Raw genomic sequence first — 24,400 nt, 5'->3', positions numbered from 1 at the left:
CAGGGTAAATTGCCACGTGTTACTTCAGTAGGTGTTTCATAGTATCGTGTTAAATTGCCACACGTTACTTCATTAGGCAATTCAGAGTATCGTGTTAAGTTGCTCGTGTTACTTCATTAGGCATTTCATAGTAACGGGTCAGGTTTCAACGCGTTATAGTGCCGCGTGTTATATTGCCGTATAATAAACACTCAATTACATCGTTCAAATATAAATTACTATGTAATGTATACATTACTATATAATTACTGTGACTCTCATTGACAATACATTCTCAGTTACATTGCCTCGCTTTATATTGCCAAAATGTAGATCATATATGACTTATATGACATACGACATGTAAATTGCGTTTTGAAATACAACATTGATGAAATACAATACAAATTTAAATGCTGATAGTTAATTTGTCTGAAAGATTAATCATTGGAAAATAATTAGTTTTTAAAAGGAAAAAAAAGGAATGGACATTTATGGATAAATAATGGAAAGCCATTAAAATATAAATAGTTTTCTGATGCGTCAATCGAAAAAACGTCAGTAATCAATCATAAGTACGTGAAGGATCGTGGAAAAGCTGTGGCGGTGGTTGATGTTCGATTATCAAAGTAAAAGCTGCATTTGACGCGGTTCGTTGTAAAGATGGGTGACCGGCTCGGCTGTTCGAAACAAGAAGAGAAAGTTTTACAGAATATTGTAATAGCCAATTTGCATCAACGTCGTCTTACGATAAAGCCCAACCATAATGGCAACAAAACAAGACTAGGATTAAACTAGTAGAGAAAAGTAAACAATGAAAATACCGAACTGCCGGAGAGTTGAACGAGAAGAGTCAATAACGTACAACAAGTTACGGGAAAAATTAATCCGCGAGTGAAAAGTACACAATGGAAAACATACAAAGTTACGAAAAATGAAACTGGCGAAAGGTGCAAATATCAAAATGGAAAATGTTGAAAATAAAATATAGGAAAATTATGTAAGAAACTGAATTAAAAAATGAAACAAAAAATGGAGGGAAACATTCAATCTAACAGAAAAAATTAATGTAAGCCAGAGTTAATAAAAACATACAAAAAATGGAAATGTTTTAACAAGAATAAAAACGGACGAAGGAAAACTTATTCGACAAACATAAAATTTTCTGAAACGAGGAAAACGATGTAGAGATGTCAACCCATGAGTTGGCGCGTGAGGTCGATCCAAAGTAAAAAAAAGGCTTTTATAGGTTAGGATAAGCACTCTTGATATACTAGTGACGCACTCGTGACGCACACTTGATATACTAGTGACGCACTCGTGACGTACACTTGGTATATTAGTGACGCACTCGTGACGCACTCGTGAAACAGTATTGACGCACTCTTGACGCACTCGTAAAACACTAGTGACGCACTCGTGACGCATTCTTGATATACCAGCGACGCACTCATGACGCACTCTTGATCTACTAGTGACGCACTCGTGACCACGCGTTGGATCACCACGCGTTAAATTCTCACGCGTTAATTTCCCACGCGCCAGATTTCCACGCGTTGGATCACCACGCGCTAGATTTCCAGGCGTTAATTTCCCACGTACTAGATTTCCACGCACTAAATTCTCACGCATTAAATCACCATGAGCTAAATTTCCACGAGTTGAATCACCACGCGTTAGATTCTCACCCGCTAGAATCCCACGCGTTAATTCCCTACGCGCTAGATTTCCACGCGTTAAGTTTTCACGCGTTAAACCTCGACACACTAGTGACGCACTCGTGATTCACTCTTGATATACTAGTGACGCACTCTTGATATACAAGTGACGCACTCTTAATATACTAGTGACGCACTCTTGACATACTAGTGACGCGCTCGTGACACACTCTTGATATACTAGTGACGCACTGGCGACGTACTCTTGATGTACTAGTGACGCACTCGTGATACACTGTTCGACGCACTGGTGACGCACTCTGATATACTAGTGACGCTTTCTTGATATACTAGTGACGCACTCGTAATACACTAGTGACGCACTGGAGACGTCCTCTTGATATACTAGTGACGCACTCGTGACGCACACTTGATATACTAGTATAGGACACCTATACTTCGCCATAGTCCCCAGAGTCTCCACAGTTCCAGACCCCTAGATTCCCTATATATCCACAGTTTCAGTCTCCAGTGCCAAGTTCGCTAGGATCTCCACAGTCCACAGTCCCTCGGATCCCCAGGTCCCACATCCCCACATTCTCTACAGTTCCTGAATTCCCCAGATTCTCACAGTCCTCGGAATCGCCATATTTCCTAGCTTCCCAGAATCCCTACGTTCCCTCGGATCATCACAGTTTCTACTGTAGACAAGCCAGGAGTTGGCGCGTAGGTCGAGCCAGAGTAAAAGAAGCCACTCGCTCCACCTATCCACCGTGAACACTTCCAGTTACATTTCGGCAAATAAGAATAATGACCATAACTGCTGAACGCAATTCGCGCTATCTCGAGCCGTTTGCCGACTATCATTTTTGATCTAATTGGTGTGTGAACCAATATACCGAAAATGGCGTCCATTTTTCTGTTCCTATAGTAGCTCTTAACGGCTGAGTCACACGCCAACTCGAGGGTAATCGAGTAAAATTTCCATGCAGCCGTTTTACTCATTCTTCTCGAGTTAACGGGAAAACGTAGTTCGTTGATTTAATAAGGCGGGGCTGCTTAAGAATATCTAGCGGTTTTCAAGTTTTTGCGGAAAGTATTTCCGCGGACTATGTGGGGGAGCGGCATCCGCGAGAATGAGGTAAAGCGAGTTTTCCTTCGTCTCATCTGTCCCTACTTTTCTTTATTTTGCATAATTATATCACAAAATTAAGAAACTTCGTTACCCGACCCTCAGTTTTGCCGGAAAAATAGAATGTTTGTTAGTCTCTCCTCCCACTCACTGGTTCTCTTTGCCTTTCTTCGTGTAATTGCGTTCCCGGGTTATTCTCGTTTACTAGAACAAAGTACTTTTTAATCATAATTTCTTTCACAGAATCAAAGAAATTAGTTTTACCACGAAAACCGTGGTTTGGACAACGTTTTCCAAGAAATTCACTCGTAGCATTTAATTTTTTCATTCCTTAGCGTGCCTTGCCGAGATATAATTTAAGGTTATGTTTAATATATAGCGTCGAGAATGACGAAAATACGAGGGAATATTTTTCCGCATTGTCGGTTCGGTGTCAAAAGAATTTCTCTCCTTGCCGTTCGACAAGAATTCTCATTAACTAAGTTTATGAATAACAAAACAACTCTAAAAAGTTTATTTCGCGAATTCCGGAAGAATATTGCAAAAATGTTCATCGGATCAGTGTTAAAGTAGAACTCGTTTTATCGTCGAAGAAAATCGATATTGTTACCTGAGCCGTTGCCATAAAAGTATTATTAAATCAAACTAATGAAAAACGAGGCTCCACAGGATAGGTTTTATAGCCGTTCTAAGGAATTTCACTTTGTAAAGTGTTTTAAGTAAAAAGAGTTTAACCTGAAATTTCAACGCGTTTTTGAATTCTCTTCAATTTCTTCTTCAACTAATAAATCAGCACGACTGAAACGTCGCAGTAAACATTCACCACCCACCTCCAACGACCTTCGCCATAAGGCGGGTTCGTAAAAACCGACGGTTTACGAGTTGGAAGGCATTTCCGCCAGAGCCACCATTTTAACGATGTCTTGCGATCTTAACTTATCTCTGAAGATGTTAAAAGAAATCGTTCTCTCTAGATATATGTTCCTTTTTATTATTTCTTTGAAATTTACCTGCAGCTCCCAAACTTTCCGATCCACAAAAATATCTATACATCAACGATCGGTTTTTTCACCTTCGATTGCCATTTTTTCCCATAGAATCCAGATTTGCCGTCGACTGCACAGTTCGATGTAAGCGAATGAATCAGGATGTCAGGCACGAACGAACGAAACAAATGTTCCTGTTCGTTTCACCAGCGGTATCCTGCATACACGCCATGAATATCTTCGTTTCAAACAATGCCCGGAGCTTTTTCCGGGCTATTCTGTTTATCCGTTCCCGGTTCACCAGCTGGCTAAATGCAATTAGCCGCGATGCATGACGCCGTCCACGAAATTTCATTATATTTATTTTCCCGTCTGCGCTTGAAGCGGAGCTTGACGCTATTTAACCGGCACGTTCCTCGAAGAAAGAAATTCATTTCATAATAGACTTTCTCGCTTTCACGATCAGAAGTCGATGGCTATTTTTAAATCCCGTTTTTATGCGATTTACGTGTATGATTAATTGAAACACCGGAGTGGATGAGTTTATTGAAATTTTATCGGAACACGAGATTACTGCTGCTTGGTTCAATTTATTGTTTCAATCTTTGTACTAAACGTAAATTCATTTTTATTGTATAAAATATAAATAAATATATGTAATGTGTATAATATATATACAATTTTTAATGTGATGTAAATTATAACCTAACTTAACCAAATACTTTTGTAAAAAAAAAAAAATAGAAATAAATTATGAGATTGTAATAACAATGACAATTATAGTGCAATGATACAGTAGTTCTAGTTAAACAATTTATAAAAATATTTCTTTTGAAGTACTTCAAGAGTCTTAACCTAAAAGTTCTCTCATCCCCTTCAGACTTAAATTATAACCTAACCTAACCAAATACTTTTGTTAAAAAAAATAAATTATAAGATTGTAATAAATACAATAATGCAACGATATATTAATCCCAGTTAAACTATTAAAATATTTTTTTCTTTAAGAGTCTTAACCTAAAAGTTCCCTCATCCTCTTCAGACTTAAATTATAACCTAACCTAACCAAATACTTTTGTAAAAAAAATAAATTATAAGATTGTAATAAATACAATAATGCAACGATATATTAATCCCAGTTAAATTATTAAAATATTTCTTTCTTTAAGAGTCTTAACCTAAAAGTTCCCTCATCCTCTTCAGACTTAAATTATAACCTAACCTAACCAAGTACTTTTGTTAAAAAAAATAAATTATAAGATTGTAATAACTACAATAATGCAACGATATATTAATCCCAGTTAAATTATTAAAATATTTCTTTCTTTAAGAGTCTTAACCTAAAAGTTCCCTCATCCTCTTCAGACATCACGGTCTGCCAGCCAACTGAGAATTCATCAGCAAAAATAGCATCAGAAACAAGTGGTTAACTGAAGTTCCACCATATTCATTGAAAGTGTGCTTGATACGAGAATGAGAAGCAACAGCGGAACGTAATTAGAATCGTGGCAAGTTGTAATCCAAGGAACGGGGCCAGAGTTTCTCGGGGAATGCCGGGAACGGAAATAAAATGGCGCAATTTCAACGGGGATCGTGTTACATGGCTGCCATCAAACGAGCTCGTGAACAAGCTGTAATTTGTTTAAAATTTGATCACCGATTCACGTCGGTGGACTTAATTATCTGGGTGCCTGGTAACGATGATTGGCCGTAATGAGATTGTGTCCTAATGGCTCTGAAATGTACTTCCGGTGTTACTGACGCGGACGTTGGAAACCGCACTTAAGGAACCTTTTGGGCCAAATGTGATCGATTCGGTTGAACAAGTTTACTCCCGTTTTCGTGCGATGAGTTGTATGAAAATTCGTAGGGAGTTAAATTTAACTTAACCGACGGTGTTACAAGTCTTGTTAGATCTAATCTATGTTAAAACTTAATTTATGTTAGATTATCTTGTGTAGTTAATCTATGCATCTAATTGAACGTAGGGAACTGAACGAAAATAAATTCAAGTGTGACTGGAATCACGCTAACATAATTTAATTTGACCTAGCCTAAAATTAATACGATAGAAAGAGGACAGGTAACTTAATGTTAATGTGGTTGAAACTCAACTTGTAACCTAACCAAGCTTTATATTAATTTGATGGAAATAGGTCAGGTTGCATAACCTAACCTTACAATAGTAACACGATAGAAACAGGACAAGTAACTTGACACAACTTAATGTTAATATGGTTGAAACTCAACTTATAACCTAACCTAGCTTTACATTAATATGATGGAAATAGGACAGGTTGCATAACCTAACCTTACAATAGTAACACGATAGAAACAGGACAAGTAACTTGACATAACTTAAGGTTAATGTGGTTGAAACTCAACTTGTAACCTAACCTAGCTTTACATTAATATGATGGAAATAGGACAGGTTGCATAACCTAACCTTACAATAGTAACACGATAGAAACAGTACAAGTAACTTGACATAACTTAAGGTTAATGTGGTTGAAACTCAACTTGTAACCTAACCTAGCTTTACATTAATATGATGGAAATAGGACAGGTTGCATAACCTAACCTTACAATAGTAACACGATAGAAACAGGACAAGTAACTTGACATAACTTAATGTTAATATGGTTGAAACTCGACTTGTAACCTAACTTAGCTTTATATTAATATGATGGAAATAGGACAGGTTGCATAACCTAACCTTACAATAGTAACACGATAGGAATAGGATAAGTAACTTGACATAACTTAATGTTAATATGGTTGAAACTCGACTTGTAACCTAACCTAGCTTTATATTAATTTGATGGAAATAGGACAGGTTGCATAACCTAACCTTACAATAGTAACACGATAGGAATAGGACAAATAACTTGACATAACTTAGTATTAATATGGTTGAACTCGACTTGTAACCTAACCTAGCTTTATATTAACATGATGGAAATTCGACAGGTTACCTAACCTAGACTAATATTTTAATACTGTGGAAACTTGACAGTAAACCTAACTTAGCCTACTAATATTAATACAACAGAAATTTGAGTGGTAACCTAATCTTGCCTAATATCAATATCATAGAAACTCGACACATAACCTAACCTAGCCTAATACATTAATACCATAGAAATTCAACAGATTACATTTTCAATTATTATGAAAGCTTTACCATGAAATTTATGACACAGACACAAAAAAGCTTAAACTATGTCAAATTAGATATCTATCTATCTAAAGTCCTTCAGTTTAGCGTCGCCATCAAGGCGGACGCCAGATCAAACTGAACGCTTGATTGGCTGCAATTTAATAGCGGCCATCTTTGATTTGGTCTCATGCTGGCTGTTTGCTCGTCCACTTCTGCGATTTCCTTAGACGCAATCGTCTTTTATTTTCCTGCAACGATGTACCACGATGAAGGTCGATAAGTGTTGACTTAGATGTTCAGCTATATCGTGTTTTATCAACAGCTTTGACTTTATTCTTTAGTTTAATGCTGTTGCACAATGTGGAAACATATTTAGGTTAACAAACATTTTACCTAACCTTTAACCTTGCTACAAGAGTTCTCAAGGTTTCTAGGTGTTGAGGTTAAGTTCGTAATTTGCTTTCTGATTTTTGTAGATTTCATGCTTTTACAAGCTTTGCAAAAATTATTTATTTGGTTAATAACATTATTTATAATTAATTATTGACTTCAAAAACTAAATCTATAGATTTATCATATATTGGGTGCTTTACGACCCTGCATATCTAAGGATCCAGATGTCTGGATACAGAATATGTTTCAGAATTTGAAAGAAGTTTGTACACTACATAAAAAGATTTTTAACATTTCTGCAAATGTTTCTCTTGACCCCCAATATCGAAAATATTCCAATATTCGTTTAATGGAAGACAAGTGTTCGGTATCGATTTCTGATCGATGATTTGACGTTGATGAATGGCATAATAAAGTAGATTAATGTTTGTTGTAACGGCGTGTTGATTTTTCGGTGCGCGAGTTAATCAGTTTAAAATCATTGAAGGTGGGGCACTTTTATTCTGTCCAATGTTACATGTTTTTCTGTAGCTTTTTTTGATATTATTTGTTATTGATAATCATAAAAAAAGTCAAGCTCTTATACGCATTAAAAATATTCATGTACAAACAATTTAATTCTTTGCAATTTTTTGACGAGTCTCGTGACGCACTCGAGACGCACTCGTGATGCACTGGTTATACAATAGTGACGCACTCGCGACGCACTCGTGATACACTGGTTATACAATAGTGACGCACTTGTGACGCACTCTTGATCTAATAGTGACGCACTCGTGACGCACTCGTGACCACGCGTTGGATCACCATGCGTTAAATTCTCACGCGTTAATTTCCCACGCGCTAGATTTCCACGCGTTGGATCACCACGCGCTAGATTTCCAGGCGTTAATTTCCCACGTACTAGATTTCCACGCACTAAATTCTCACGCATTAAATCACCATGAGCTAAATTTCCACGTGTTGAATCACCACGCGTTATTTTCTCACCCGCTAGAATCCCACGCGTTAATTCCCTACGCGCTAGATTTCCACGCGTTAAGTTTTCACGCGTTAAACCTCGACGCACTAGTGACGCACTCGTGACTCACTCTTGATATACTAGTGACGCACTCTTGATATACTAGTGACGCACACATGACGCACTCTTCATACACTGGTGACGCACTCTTCATACACTGGTGACGCACTCATGACGCACTCTTCATACACTGGTGAAGCACTCATGACGCACTCTTCATACATTGGTGACGCACTCATGACGCACTCTTGATATACTAGTGACGCACTGATTTCGCACTCTTGATACACTAGTGACGCACTCATGACGCACACTTGATACACTAGTGACGCACTCATAATGCACTCATGACGCATTCGTGACGCACTCGTGACGCATTCATGACGCACTCATCCCTGATCAATTTTACTGAAACTTTGTATATCCTCCAATCTGGAGTTCAAGTCTAATAATTTGCACATTCGATTGATACCAGATTGACATAACATTTAAACTTTCTTTGTCTATTTTAACACTGCAGTAATTAGTACTGACGCACCTGATAAATCACAGCGCAACGATTTAACGTAAATTAAATTAGAGCTAATTTTCTACCCCAAAACATCCGCCACTTTGTTCACGGGAAGTTCATTGAAACTTAACCTTCGTAAATCACAAAGTAGTCGCAGGCTTTTCGAGTCAATAAGCCAGGCAGGTGCCATTTTAACGAAAGTCCCTCCTTCCACGCTTCCGACCCTTTCACCGTCAATGAAACGAATTCGATCGTGGCGCAGGCCAACGTCCCGCAGTCTCGAACACACCCAACGCATAAATCCACCCGGAACGAGGTTAAGTCCGTGCCGGCCACGATAGCGGTATTCATTTTAAATTCAAGAGGGAAGGAAAAAAAGGGGGAAGAAAAAAGATGGAATCCCTCGTTTCTCGCCTGTACTGTTCTCTGCAGTGCGTCTTGCGGCATCGCTGCAGGAATTGTGCGTATCTTTGTAATCTCTGAAGAAAAAGACTTTCTTTTGTGATTGAATGCATTGATGCTGTGGACCAATTTCTATTAATAGATTTGATACTTTAGGCGTGTGCTGTCTTTGGATATTCAAGGTATTAGGGGATTTGTTTAGGAAATTGAGGATATAGGGGTTATAGGAATTCGAGGATGCGGGGATTTGACGGTGGAGGGTTTCTAAGATTTGGATAATAAGAGATTTGGGGTGCAGAGATTTGAGGATGTGGGGTTTGGGACTATAGGGATTTGGGAGTGTAGGAACTTGGGAACGTGGGAATTTAGGAATTTAGGTATTTGAAGATGTAGAAATTTGAGGATGTGGGGATTTGGGGCTATTGGGATTTGGGAGTGTAGGAATTTGGGAACCTGGAAATTTGGGAATTTAGATATGTGGAGATGTTAAGATTTGGGGATGTAGAAATTTGAGGATGTGTGGATTTGGGGATGTAGGGATTTGGGAATGTGAAGATTTGGAAATGTACAAATCTGGGGGGTGTGAGGGTCTAGAGATGTAGCGACTTGGGATCTAAAGATCTCACTATCTCAGAATCTGTTAACATAAATATCTAACAAGCTTAGAATCTTGAAATATATCTAACTATGTAGGATTCAAGCTATAGAAGTCATCGAAATCTATACATACAGCTATCAAAAAATTTAAGGCTTTAGAGACATAGACTCTATCTATTTCTGTCCCTCCCGTTTTATATCACTTTTACGATATCAGAAATGACCCGGCGCCGTCAAAGCTAAAATCATTGATGGAAAGAGAGGATTATCTTGAACTTTGAACGAGATTCGTCCAGAATATTGGATTCCAGGTTGTAACTTTGGGATTAGATTCTTGTTCAAAGAGGAATTAGTCTGCTTTTAACGTCGGGGAGTGGTTCAGTTAGTGGTTCCAGGTCGTTTACTGGGGATTTGGGGTGGCGCGGTCTTGAAACCGATTTTTTTTAGGATCTCTCGAGGATTATTACTATATTTCTTGTCCGGGGGTGAACTGCTTCCTATTGAATATTTAACTCTGACCATCCTGTTAGATTTAATTGAAAGATTAATATTTTGATCTTTATCCGATATAACAAGATTTTGAACCTGGAAACTGGGTTAAATGTCATTTTATTTCAGTTACCGAAACCTGGCAGCCACTTTTCTTTGGACATGTAATTGGGACATTGGTATTTTTACGTTTGTCCAATTTACGACGATGAATTTTTGGTTGTTTAACTGGGTCAAGAATTTTATTCCTATTATCGAACATTTACCTGTAACTTAGGAGATTAATTGGATTGTTGATACATATCCTATTAAATAAATAACCTATGTAGTTACAGATAGGTTAGGTTTTTTCTCAACCTTGAATGCGATCGCAGATTAGTTACCGATGGCAACCTATGAGTTGGCGCATGACCCAGCTGTTTAGAGCTACTATTGCAGTAGAAAAATGAACGCCATTTTCGGTATATTGCCTCGCACACCAATTAGACCAAAAATGACAGTCGGCAAACGTCTCGAGATAGCGCGAATCGCGTTCAGCAGTTATGGTCATTATTCTTATTTGCCGAAATGTAACTGGAAGTGTTCACGGTGGATAGGTGGAGCGAGTGGCTTCTTTTACTCTGGCTCGACCTACGCGCCAACTCCTGGCTTGTCTACAGTAGAGACTGTGATGATCCGAGGGAACGTAGGGATTCTGGGAAGCTAGGAAATATGGCGATTCCGAGGACTGTGAGAATCTGGGGAATTCAGGAACTGTAGAGAATGTGGGGATGTGGGGACCTGGGGATCCGAGGGACTGTGGACTGTGGAGATCCTAGCGAACTTGGCACTGGAGACTGAAACTGTGGATATATAGGGAATCTAGGGGTCTGGAACTGTGGAGACTCTGGGGACTATGGCGAAGTATAGGTGTCCTATACTAGTATATCAAGTGTGCGTCACGAGTGCGTCAGGAGTGCATGACTAGTATATCAAGATTGCATTACGAGTGCGTCACTAGTATATCAAGAGTGCGTCACTAGTATATCAAGATTGCGTTACAAGTGCGTCACTAGTATTCAAGATTGCGTCACGAGTACGTTACTAGCCTATGAAGTGTGCGTCACGAGTGTGTCACTAGTATATCAAGAGTGCGTCACGAGTGCGTCACTAGTATATTAAGTGTGCGTCAGGAGTGCGTCAGTAGTATATCAAGTGTGCGTCAGGAGTGCGTCAGTAGTATATCAAGATTGCGTTACGAGTGCGTCACTAGTATATTAAGTGTGCGTCAGGAGTGCGTCAGTAGTATATCAAGATTGCATTACGAGTGCGTCACTAGTATTCAAGATTGCGTCACGAGTGTGTTACTAGCCTACGAAGTGTGCGTCAGGAGTGCGTCAGTAGTATATCAAGATTACATTACGAGTGCGTTACTAGTATTCAAGATTGCGTCACGAGTGTGTTACTAGCCTACGAAGTGTGCGTCACGAGTGTGTCACGAGTATATCAAGAGCGCATCACGAGTGCGTCATAAGTACGTCACGAGTGCTAGATGTCAAAATTCCTAAACTCGTAATCTTGCAGAATCCCCAATTGTTCAGTTATGTAGGGAATCTGGTAGTCTGGACCTATAAAGACTAGAAACTATCTTAACTGGGTATCCTAACTTATAGTTCCCAGGAAATGTCAATATTAAAACTTCCTAGGGTTTTCCCCAGATTAATCTACTCCCCAATACACATATTCTGGCTTCCTTTGTTTTTGATCGCGTGCCAACTCGTGAGTTGACATCCGTATACTCATGTATTCTATTACCGCGAATTATATAGTAATATATTATATAATCACTCATTCTAGAATCAAATATTATGACGTCACGTATGTAAAACCTGTCGCAGCTATATAACTCTTCACTATAATTCCAAGGTTGAAATTTTTATCCTCATTTCTTTAACGTGCCCCTTTCGATCAACCGTATTCAACAGCATTTCAAGCCGGCCACTACCTCATTTGCAGCCACAGCCCAGCCAATTTACCGTAACACGACTGAATCCACACTCTATGCAAATTCTGATCGAATCTAGCGTCAAAGTAACATCGAATAAACCAAATTGAGAGTTAATCCTCCACCATGCGCCAAATCGACTTTGCCGTTTCCCCGAATCTCTCGCGAATTTCGCCGTGATTACTTTGCCAAGGAATTCCAGTCAGGAATTCAACCACTTGTTGAGGTGTTGCGTTTCTGGCTGCATCCCTGATTGCAGGCCAATTGAGTCGACCCCCTTTGAAACGGGGCCATCTTCCTGTGTGGCCACAAAGCGGAGTGCACACGTTCGATAGACCACTTGAATGTCTGGACTCCTTTATAATAATCATTTATAAGAAACTTCTTACATTTGTTTTGGTAGAAACAGTGATGAGAACTTGTTTCACTTTCTAACAAAAATCATGGATGTCTACTGTTAAATATATTCGGCAGATTTCATAGCGTGGCAAGGTCTCGAGGTTACGCAATCGAATCCACACGAAAAGAATGGTTCTGCAGTTTCAGATGGAACCGGAAGTGGAGGAGGAAAGTGACCCAGCAAACTGCACGTTCAACTAACGAATCGGTACCTCACAAATTACGACAGTGTGATAGTGAAACGAAAGTTGTAAATACTAATGATCTAACATTAAATCCAGTATTTTTCGTCTTGATAATCTAGTTATTGAAAGAGATACTTGAACGTACACTTTTGGAAATCCTGCACCCAAATAGCACTTAAGATAATTCTATAGATCGAGCACTATTTTTCTTCTTTACAAATTTTACACTGTTCTTCGACGGACCAACACATCGCTTTTTTACCTCTCTTTGAGACTTTTTCTACCGACGGAACGAGAACGAACGTTTCGAGAGCCAGCGAAGAAGCAGGATTTATCGCTGAGAAGAAAAAAAATCCCGCTTTGTTAGAAATAACAGGACAACCAAGGGATTTTACGAGCGGACCCATTTTATCTCAGTTTCTCTCCCGTGGGGGCCACAATCGTGATAAAAGTCGAAAACGAAGCGACTGTTAACGCGACAGTAACGGATTAAACAACTTACTGAAATTAAATCCATTTCAAGAGGCAACATAAAACTGATCCTGAATCTGTCAGTCAGAAAATCATAATTTTTACCAGAGAATTTCAGCGTACAAAATAAATAATAATATACATATAATTCAGAAAAGAAAATAATTCAGGGGATAAATAAGAAAAGGAGACGAAGAACAATGGGCACAAACTGATGGTTCAAAGTAGCGCATAATGAAACTGAAAGAAAATTAATTAAAATTAAAGAGAAGCAAAATCGAAGACATGTACAACAGGACCTCTTTAAAGTCAATTAAACAGTACTGAGAATCTATAAAACGTATAAGATATAATCGTATAAAATAATTAAGAAAGTGTAACAAGGCTCCGGCATCGATTCGTGAAATTCCTGGAGGAAAAAGGGAAGAAACTTCAGGAAGGTGTTCTTTTACGAGAAGAAACGCTACGAAGAAAAAGAGCTCGGTGCAAAAGTTGATTCCCAGTGGGACAAGCGTCGGTTACTTTCTCCCCTTGTCTGAGGGTTCTCCTCTTTTCCTCGTTGGCTTTCCACGAGCAAAAGAGGAAACGCAACGAGGGAAAAATGATGAAGTGCGACGACAGAAAACGCGAGATGTTCTCGAGACGCGCGTGTAGCGAGAGCGGGCCTCATCCGGGTATACCCGGGACCGGAAGCGGCCCTGGCAGCGGCGGTGGTCATCTCTGGGGAAAAAGGAACCAGGGACGTACCTCGGCGCCTGTCGTGGGCCACGCTAGAGGGCCTGCTATTATACTTAGGACGAGGAGGAGCTGGCCTGTTGCACCTACACATTGCAGAAGGTAGGATTTTTTCATTTACATATATTATGTTTAATTCGACATATAACTCGATATACTCATATGCAATATATATACATCAATATATATACATCATGCTCATACAAGATTAGAGACATGGTTAGACACAAAGATTGTAGAAACATGGTCAGACTTTTAAGATCAGATTGCAAAGAACGTACTTTAAGCAGGTCAATAAAGTATGATCATCGAAATCAGACTAATTAGATAATGTTAGGTGGTCAGATAAGAAAAACAGGACCAAGTATTCGTATAAGTAAATGAAGTGCAACTAACTGTTAGACAAGGTAGCAGTAGTTCAGACAAGTGGTTTAGGTACAATTGGTCAGACAAGTAGATAGAACTAACTAACTGTAGATGCAAATAACTGTTAGACAAGGTAGCAGTAGTTCAGACAAGTGGTTCAGTTAAAATTGGTCAGACAAGCAGATAAAGACAAGGTGATCTGACCAGTAGACAGGGTCCAAGTGATCAGACAAGTAGGTGGAGACCAAGTAATAAGACGATTATATATGGTCTAGGTGGTCAGACAAGTAGATAGGGACTATGTAAGCAGACAAGTAAGTAGAGGAAAGTGGTCAGACAAGTAAAGAGGAGACATGTTATCAGACAAGGGTATTGTATGTAAGTGAGCAGACAAGTAGAAAGGGACTGGGTAACAGACAAGTAGATAGAGACACTAGGTGACCAGACAAATAGATAAGGACAAAATGACCAGACAAGTAGGTAGGGACTAGGTGACCAGACAAGTAGATAAGGACAAAATGACCAGGCAAGTAGGTAGGGACTAGGTGACCAGACAAGTAGATAAGGGCAAAATGACCAGACAAGTAGATAGGGACTAGGTGACCAGACAAGTAGATACGGACAAAATGACCAGACAAGTAGATAGGGACTAGGTGACCAGACAAGTAGATAGGGACTTTGTAAGCAGACAAGTAAGTAGGAGCAAAGTGGTCAGACAAGTAAATAGGAGACAAGTGAACAGACAAGGGTATCGTATGCAAGTGAGCAGACAAGTAAATAGGGACTAGGTGACCAGACAAGTGGATAGAGACACCAGGTGACCACACAAGTAGATAGAGACACCAGGTGACGAGACAAGTAGATAAGGACCAAATGTTCAAACAAGTAGATAGGGACGAAATGACTAGACCAGTAGATAGGTATCAGGCAATCAAATAAATAGGTAGGGACCAGGTGGTCAGACAAGTAGATAAGGACCAGATCCTCAAACAAGTAGATAGGGACGATCTATCCAAATCAGTAGAAAATGACCAGGTAATAAAATAAGTTGCTAGGAACCAGCTAATCAAATAAACAACAAATAAACAAATAAAAGCAATCAATAACCAAACAAATAAAATAAAAGCACCCTCAGCTTTCTCCAACAAGAATACAACTTGTGATATTGGCAGTTTAAACTTGAACAACAAGACAAGTAGAATAGCTCTAGAACTTCGAACATAAACTGTCGATCGAGAAAGTGGATGTGACAGTAGGTGGTCAGACCTGTAGAACAACCCAGCATGCGGTCCGACAAGTAGCAGGTAGTTAGATGTCGAGACGGATAGATTCGCGCCGCGGGTGGTCATAAAAGTAGATTACCATCATAGGTGGACAGACATGTAGAATTAGGTCGAAGTTTTTATCGAATTCCTTCCTCATTAACTGCGCTTCAGCTGCTGCGGATAATTTCTTTCTTTGTGCAATGAATGGTACAAATAATTCATTAAAATGTCAAATGACGGGATTCTCTCAGGTAATCGTGCAAAACGTGCAATCGTTAAATAAACGGGAAGTGAGATTGAATAAATTATTCATGAAATATGCAGTTGACAAATGTTAATAATTGCAAAATTATTAATTGTAGAATTATAGTAAGGTGTTCAGTGTCTGAATTACGTTTGCACGTGGTCAGACGACATTGTACAACATTGTCCCTCGTCCCTTTTCTATAAGCCATCGATTTCCCGTTCGGTTCTATGGTTGAACGCACACGTCCACGGTATTACGAAACTTCGAGCGCTCGAGCCTTGAGTTTCGGGATCGATAGATTGGGAGATGCTGCTCTCGAAAGCTTATAGGATAAAATCCCCCCATTTCCTTTTTTCCGCGCCACACTTATACGATTAACCAGCTCGTATCAAGCGATTAAGCTCCATACAAAAAGTTTCTCTCTCGCACGTTTTAATCCCAACAAAAATACCGCGAAGTAGCCCCATTCAATTTTCTTCTCTATTATTTTTTAAAAGACACTTTTCATCATAGAAGTTTACTAAGTTAACGACGACCAACATCCACGATGTAGAATCTCATGCTTCAACCGAAGGTTCATTAGAAGCCCCTGAAGTTATGCAACCGGCTCCTGAAATTATGCAACCGGTCCACTTCACTGAAATTCGCGAAATGCATGATTAAATGGTTGCTGACGAATACTTAATATATTCCGGAGCAATTTTCCCAATTTTTGCATTCTATTTTCCCGAAATCGATGGTTCGTTGGCTGCACAGATTGTACCATGACGTTACTTCGTGCTATGTTGAATGGCACTAGTTAGATTTTGTTATTGTTTCCCCTTTTTTCTCGCGCGGATTACCTTTGCCGACGGAATGAACAGCCCGGGAATCTGTCCGAACGTTTCCTGGACGATTAATTTCGACCAGCTGCCAGATATACCAAGCCTTTTGGTTGTCAGAGTACGTTTGCGGAGATTAATCGGGGCAGGTTAAGGGTCGCGGAAGTTGGGAATGGATTTGTTGGGTTGCTACTTTGTTCATGTTAGACGAGTTCTGACATCTTCATCTGCAGGGAACCTTCCAGTTATCCACCGTATTAAACAATCTACCGTTTACAACATTCCTGCATAAGCTCCGTTTTATGGTAATTAAACCTCGAAAAACGTAACGTGATGAAAGATGCAGTAAGACGAATCGTGTGAGGCTTCTTGGGTCCCATGCGTCGCCCTCGATTCTCAGGTTTCATAAAGAGCGGAAAAAAGTATGAGCAGACACTCGTCTCTTACCGCTCCGTTACTGCTAAATAAGGAGTTATGTCGTAGGAGAAGAATCTTCCCAGGAAAGTCGGTACCTCGAGGTCTCTTGACTTGCACTAATGGATTTTTGACGTGAACGTCGGAAAATGTGTTTACGTTCCTTAGAGATACAACGATGTCCCCGCGAAATGAAACTGCTGGTTTGTGTACCATACGAAGTAGATTAATCCTTTGAGGACGGCGTATTTCAAAACTCGGCGAACGTATCGGTCGAAAGTTCTCTATTATTATTTAAATTGCAGGAAAATTTTATTTTCCCCAGTAGACTGTTGTTGTGCTCGTGGAGAAACTGGTACAAGGATTTCAGAAATTTTCTCTTAATTCATGGATAAAACAGTGGAGGTAGCTGATTAAATTGCTGTAGATGGATAAAAGTGACAGAGAGACAAGATGTGGGTAGTTGGGCAAGTAGATGACTTCTGGTGGTTGTAAGACAAGGTGATAGTAGATGTAGAAGACAAGTAGATGTGGTCTTCAAGATGGTTAGAGAAGTAGATATGGACTTCGAGGTGGTCAGACAAGTAGATATGGTCTTCGAGGTGGTGAGACGAGTAGATGTGGTCTATGAGATTGTAAGACTAGTAGATGTGGTCTTCAAGGTGGTCAGACAAGTAGATGTGGTCTTCAAGGTGGTCAGACAAGTAGATGTGGTCTTCAAGATGGTTAGAGAAGTAGATATGGTCTTCGAGGTGGTAAGACAAGTAGATGTAGTCTACGAGGTTGTCAGACAAGTGGATGTGGTCTACGAGGTTGTCAGACAAGTAGATGTGGTCTTCAAGGTGGTAAGACAAGTAGATGTGGTCTTCAAGATGGTTAGACAAGTAGATATGGACTTCGAGGTGGTCAGACAAGTAGATATGGTCTTCAAGATGGTCAGACAAGTAGATACGGTCTATGAGGTGGTCAGACAAGTAGATACGGTCTAGCAGGTTGTCAGGAAAGTAAGCATGGTCTATGCTATGGTCAGACAAGTAAAAGTGAAACCTTCGCAAGCAGATGTAGCCAACTATACAGAGTCCTAGATGGTCAGCGTAGTAGATAATCCAAATCCCATCTCATCAGCCAAGTAGATATGGACTCCGATGGTCAGCCAAGGTGCCTCTATTTCCAGACAAGTAAATAACGTATACCAAGTAGTCAGATCACTAAATAAGATCTTCATCACCCAAATAAATAAACTGACTTATTCAGTCAGACAAGTAGATATGCACTGACGTAGGCAGCCACCGCACAAAACACTCGTTATTCAAATTTTATTCCCGGAGATAATTCATTGTATCGATAAATTACGGAGATTCGTCCAACTCATTTGCAGGCAGGGTTGCATAACTGTTTTATAATGAGCATCTGACGCAAACACTTTGCACAATGACCCTTTGCACACTTCTCTCCAATGCCTTATTATCGTATAACAGAATTGGTATTGCAGATGATGCAATATTAGAAAATACTGGGTATCTGATTTGCGAATGATATTATCACGTTGTTCCTCTTGTTGTCGATCGTAAAATCCCACCATAATACTGCAGTGCTTTTATTGGTTATTCTTTCGGTCAACTGAACAAATGTACTGCTGTGTCGGATATTCTTTTTCGACTGAGATTGTTAAATTACAGTGTGCAATGAGATTTTATTTAACATAAAGGTACTTTGTTGAAATTTCATTCGATACACATAATAGAATTTTAATACGAACACGAATCGTTTACAAAATCAGAGGGTATTTGCCGAAAAAAAAATGGTAACTCGACGCAGAAAATCGATAAACGGTGGCTTCAGAGCTATATTCTGAAGTGTCAAAGAATAGGAAGTCGAAAGAACGGATAAGTGCATTTAGATGGGGACGTGGCACTCTCAATCCACATGACGTGCGGTTCCGATCGGCCCTACGGGATCGCTTTATCTTCGCGATCATCGTGAAAAGCTATCGTGTCGCCGATAATAATTTCAGGAATGTGCGCACGTTCTCGGAATTTCGGATGAAATGGAGATAAAGCTACTGGGAACGTTGCGTCATCATTTTGGCTTAATACAAAGAAAATACAGTTCAACCTTTGCTACCCTTTAAATTCCGCCAATATTTCGGGTGATCTCTAACAGATATACATCGGGAGTGTTTTGCTAAAGATGTCAGAAATTGATCTTTACAAACCGATAGCATTGATATTTGTTCTCAAACTTTTTGTATAACAGTTTCCATAGAAATAGATAAGAATTGCAGGTGATCAGACAAGTAGATTCAGACGTATATGGTTAAATACGTGGCTGAGGAGTGTAAGTGGTCAGACAAGTAGATAAGTACAGTTAGGGATAAGACAAATACAGTTGGAGGAGATGGTAAGACAAGTAGAATGAGACTGTCAGCTTGTCAGACAAGTAGAGTGAGACTATGAGTGGTCAGACAAGTAGAATGAGACTATCAGTAGAATGAGACCAGTAGAATAGGACAGCCAGTTTGTCAGACCAGTAGAATAAGACTGTCAGTTTGTAAAACTAGTAGAGTGAGACTGTAAGTGGTCAGACAAGTAGAATGAGACTATCAGCTTGTCAGACCAGTGGAATAGGACAGTCAGCTTGTCAGACCAGTAGAATAAGACTGTCAGTTTGTCAAACAAGCAGAGTGAGACTCTAAGTGGTCAGACAAGTAAAATGAGACTGTCAGCTTGTCAGACCAGTAGAATAGGACAGTCAACTTGTCAGACCAGTAGAATAGGTCTGTCAGTTTGTGAAGCTAGTGGAGTGAGACTGTAAGTGGTCAGACAAGTAGAATGAGACTATCAGCTTGTTAGACCAGTGGAATAGTACAGTCAGTTTGTCAGACCAGTAGAATAAGACTGTCAGTTTGTCAAACTAGTAGAGTGAGACTCTATATGGTCAGACAAGTAGAATGAGACTGTCAGCTTGTCAGACCAGTAGAATAGGACAGTCAGCTTGTCAGACCAGTGGAATAGGTCTGTCAGTTTGTGAAGCTAGTAGAGTGAGACTGCAAGTGGTCAGACAAGTAGAATGAGACTATCAGCTTGTTAGACCAGTGGAATAGTACAGTCAGTTTGTCAGACCAGTAGAATAAGACTGTCAGTTTGTCTGACCACTAGATTGAGACTGTAAGTGGTCAGGCAAGTAGAATGAGACTGTCAGTTTGTTAAACCAGGAGAGGATGATACTGTGAGTGGTCAAACAAGTAGAATGAGACTATCAGTTCGTCATTCAAGTTGAATAACACTATGAGTGTTTACACAAGTACAATGACCCTACAACTAGTCAAACAAGAAGATCAGAAGAAACGCCCACACAAACTCCCTATTAAAAGCTTGTATTTCCATTTCCTCAAAAAATGACAAAGCTTCTTTTCCCATAGAAAATCTCGTACAAAACGTGTCAAAAAGTTTCACAGACTAAGCCGAACAATTCTTCTTTTTCACCGAATTTCGCATGTAACGGTGAAGCCCAGCGACAAAATGGAACCGACAGTAGCTCGTTGAGGCTGAATTCAATTCCCCGAAGATTTCACGCGATAAAATTACCCGATCGCTCCCGCTCGAACGGGAAGTCCAGATAAAAAGAGGTTATTATGCAAGAACTCGTGTGAGATACGGCGTTCCATTTATTCGATGACTGAACATTCTTCGCTTTCTTTGCGTACCGCCCTTTTGTGTTTCTTCGACATTTCACACATTCCTTCCTGTTCGTCTGCTTGTTCACTGTACTGCATCTGTTTTTTTTTCTGCATTACGTGATCTATTACGAACAGTGACACAATGGATCATTTTGACACGTAACAAGACTCATATTCTGAAACCTTGCAAATAAAAATTATTAAAATAAAAACATACTGTTGTTTCACAAAATGTCTGTTGCTTAACAAACAAGATGATCTAAGAGAAGGTTAATGCAACCCTGTTCACGTGATTACATGCGACTCGAACATATTAAAATTTGACCCCGTCTGATTGATTCGACCTTTCAGCAACAAGCAAATCTTTGAATAAAATATTTAAATTACACAAATAAAGGGCACTCCAATGTTCCAGTGTTCTTCTTTTATCGGGAAACAAATACCAATTATCCAAGAGAGATGATTCGAAACAGGACACCGTCAACAGCCCATCAATATTAAACAATCCTTCAAGATATTGCATTGAAAACAGCTTTTTTCCCCTGCGCTGGCTGCCCTCGCTTAATTGGCGAATCTTGCTGAAAACTTTTTCAATGCATGCAGAATCAGACATCAACTACAGGATATTAAAGAGCGAACAACAGGTGATATCGATTCGCGGACTCGATATAAGTGTGCTAAGCACCAGGATACGACCGGGGCTTACAAATGCTCGAACGTGATCTCTTTTAACCGAGTTCATTAGAACTGCTGACACGGTTTTCACGAACTGGGTCCACGGTATTGGTTAATTACACGTTTGTTCTGATTTAAAAAAAGGTCGAAAGGAAATTCTAATTTGTCTTTTACGGTTCTGCTATTTATACCAGCTTCGACATTTTGCGACGGTTTTTGGGTTAATTTTGAAACCGCGGATCATGCGATTTATTGAGTCGTTAAAAATTCACTGGTCGCTGTCTTTGTCGGTCATTCGATTATTTTCAACGCGTTTCAGGATTCTCGTGAATATTCATGGAAAGCATGATTACATTCTCATCGATGCAGTTTCGTCCGTGATCCAGATTCAATAATATCCTTTCCTTTTTTCGTTCAATTTGAAGCCGCCGTTGCACGGAATACCGGACATAATAAATCTGGCTGGTGATGTCCGCTCGATTGGACCAATTGCGAAAACAGAAGGGAAATCAAACGTCCGATATTTTGAAAGCTTTTTGTTCCGGGAAATGCATCGATCGATGTTTACATAATTTTTGATTGAATCGAAAATCACCTATGGTGCGTTTTTGCGAAATCCGCGAAATTGCACTGTTTCAGCTCAAAGGAGCTTAAGGCTATGGCATTTCGAGTAATAATGTTAACGTTGCAATATTTTATGTAAAATTGCAGGGATTGTGTGAGAGCGCGCGTCGAATCTACGGCACGTCGAATTTTCGATGCGTCGAAATTGCAACGCGTTGATTTTGTAGCACGCGTTGAATCTGCAACGCGTCAAAATTACTGCGCGTAGAATTTATGGCGCGTTAAATTTGCAATCCGTCAAATCTCTGATGCGTCAAATTTGACGTGCGTCAATTTTACAGTGCGTTAAATTTGACGTGCGTCGAAATTGCTACGCGTTGAATTTGCAGCACGTCAAGTTTGCAAAGCGTTGAATCTGCAACGCGTCAAAATTACAGCGCGTAGAATTTATGGCGCGTTAAATTTGCAATCCGTCAAATCTCTGATTCGTCAAATTTGACGTGCGTCAATTTTGCAGTGCGTCGAATTTGCAGTGCGTTAAATTTGACGTGCGTCGAATTTACGGTGCGTCGAAGATGCAACGCGTTGAATCTGCGGTGCGTTAAAATTTCAGCGCGTTGAATCTACAGCGCGCCGTATTCACGGCGGGTCGAACTTGTAACGCGTCGAATTTATGACGCGTTAAATTTGCGATGCGTCAAATATCTGGTGCGTCAAATTCGACGTGCGTCAATTTTGCAGTGCGTTCAATTTGACGTGCGTCAAATTTGCAGTGTGTCGAAGACGTAACGCGTTGAATCGGCGGCGCGTTAAAATTTCAACGAATTGGATCTACGGCGCGTTAAAATTTCAGCGCCTTAAAATTTCAGCGCGTTAAATCTACCGCGCGTCGAAATTGCAGCGCGTTGAATCTACAGTGCGTCAAATTTGACGTGCGTCGAATTTGCAGTGCATCAGGTTTGCAACCTACCAAAATAGAAGAATGAAATATTTATGGACTAAGAGTAACCATTAACGCATAAAAATGAATTGTGATAAAATTTGTAGAGAAAAATTTGTCCACTCATTGCATTCAATTTGTAGAGAATGTAAGTTTGAAAAGTTCCTGTGTATGTTTGATACGATAATCTTCATTTGCATTTGTATCACCGTTTCAGAAAGAAACGACCTAGATAAAAGTTGGCTCGAAAGAGACGCTTCCTTCTTTGGAAATGGAAATACGTGCCATTTGCAACGCGATTACAGTAAATATTCTCTCACACGAGCAATTACTATGACATTCACGACTTCCCACCCGAATCGAGAGAAGTCAATTCGCAAAATACTCACTCCGTTTCGAACATTGTTCCCGATGGTTTGTGCAGCTTCGAAGCAGAAAGAAAGAAGTATCTTAATATTTAAAAAGCATCTGTCAACTTTCATCTCCAGGAGTACTTTCATTAAAAAAAATTTCATTCGTGCTATCTTGCGCTCTATTTAAAGGCAAGCAACACTTGTCTGACCCATTTCTCATCAGGAATAATGGTATTCGTATAAAACAGGATGGTAATTCTCGTTGTTCGGTCCAGTATGGCTTCGGGGTCGCAGCTATTTTCAGATGCCGCTGTTACATTCATGTACACATACATTCAAGCGAAAATACTGCTAATCACTTTATTCTTTTCCGCTGCAAATTCCAGTGCTTCTACATTTTACACATTTCGTTGGAAAAAGTCTGCTTGAAACTGCGATGAATAATAAAAATACAAATCGTGGAGTTAGTTAACTTTTCATCGCGAAAAGTTATAATTCGTAAAGTTCATACGAGCAAAGGGGGTATTACGTTATTAATAGTGAAGAGTTTGGGTATAAGTACAGTAGACGCGTGGTTGGTCAGATCACTATAATTGGATTATAAGTGGGCGGAGTTGTATGTGGACACTATAGGTCGTTAAATCGGTTGTGGATTATGTTACGTTTGTAAGTAGTCACAGAAGTAGATATGGGCTGTGGTCAGACAATATGGTAAAAATTGTAGGGAGACACAGAAGGACGAAAGCAAGATAGATGAATAGATAAGTCGGAGGGACTGTATGTGATTGGAGATGTAGATATGGATTTAGGTAGTCAGACAAGTGGAACGTGGACGTGTGTTATCAGACAAGTTGATATAGGACCATAGGTAGTGAAGCAAGTTGGATACCATGGGTGGTCAGACAAGTAGATTCGTTTCATAGATGGTCAGAGAAGTAGAAAGTGTTCATATGTGGTCAGACAAGTAGATAAGG

At 39.7% G+C, this 24,400-nt stretch overlaps 1 protein-coding gene across 4 annotated transcripts in view; it reads left to right on the top strand.

Annotated features, from left to right (window-relative positions):
- Window positions 1-24,400, top strand: part of dnc (phosphodiesterase dunce) — a 437,944-nt gene that overhangs the window by 62,298 nt on the left and 351,246 nt on the right. The window contains exon 1 of one of the 4 annotated variants that reach the window (XM_076540893.1): window positions 13,954-14,204. The exons of the other annotated variants lie outside the window; for them this stretch is intronic. Coding sequence (XP_076397008.1) covers window positions 13,969-14,204 — 236 coding nt within the window. The 5' untranslated portion in view covers window positions 13,954-13,968. Of the gene's footprint in view, window positions 1-13,953; window positions 14,205-24,400 lie in introns of those variants that run through there. 4 annotated transcript variants of the gene reach the window in all.

The sequence above is a fragment of the Megachile rotundata genome, chromosome 16 (assembly GCF_050947335.1).
Source record: "Megachile rotundata isolate GNS110a chromosome 16, iyMegRotu1, whole genome shotgun sequence".
Taxonomy (NCBI): domain Eukaryota; kingdom Metazoa; phylum Arthropoda; class Insecta; order Hymenoptera; family Megachilidae; genus Megachile; species Megachile rotundata.
Note: the sequence above shows the minus strand (reverse complement) of the source record. Positions and strands in the feature narration are given on the sequence as shown.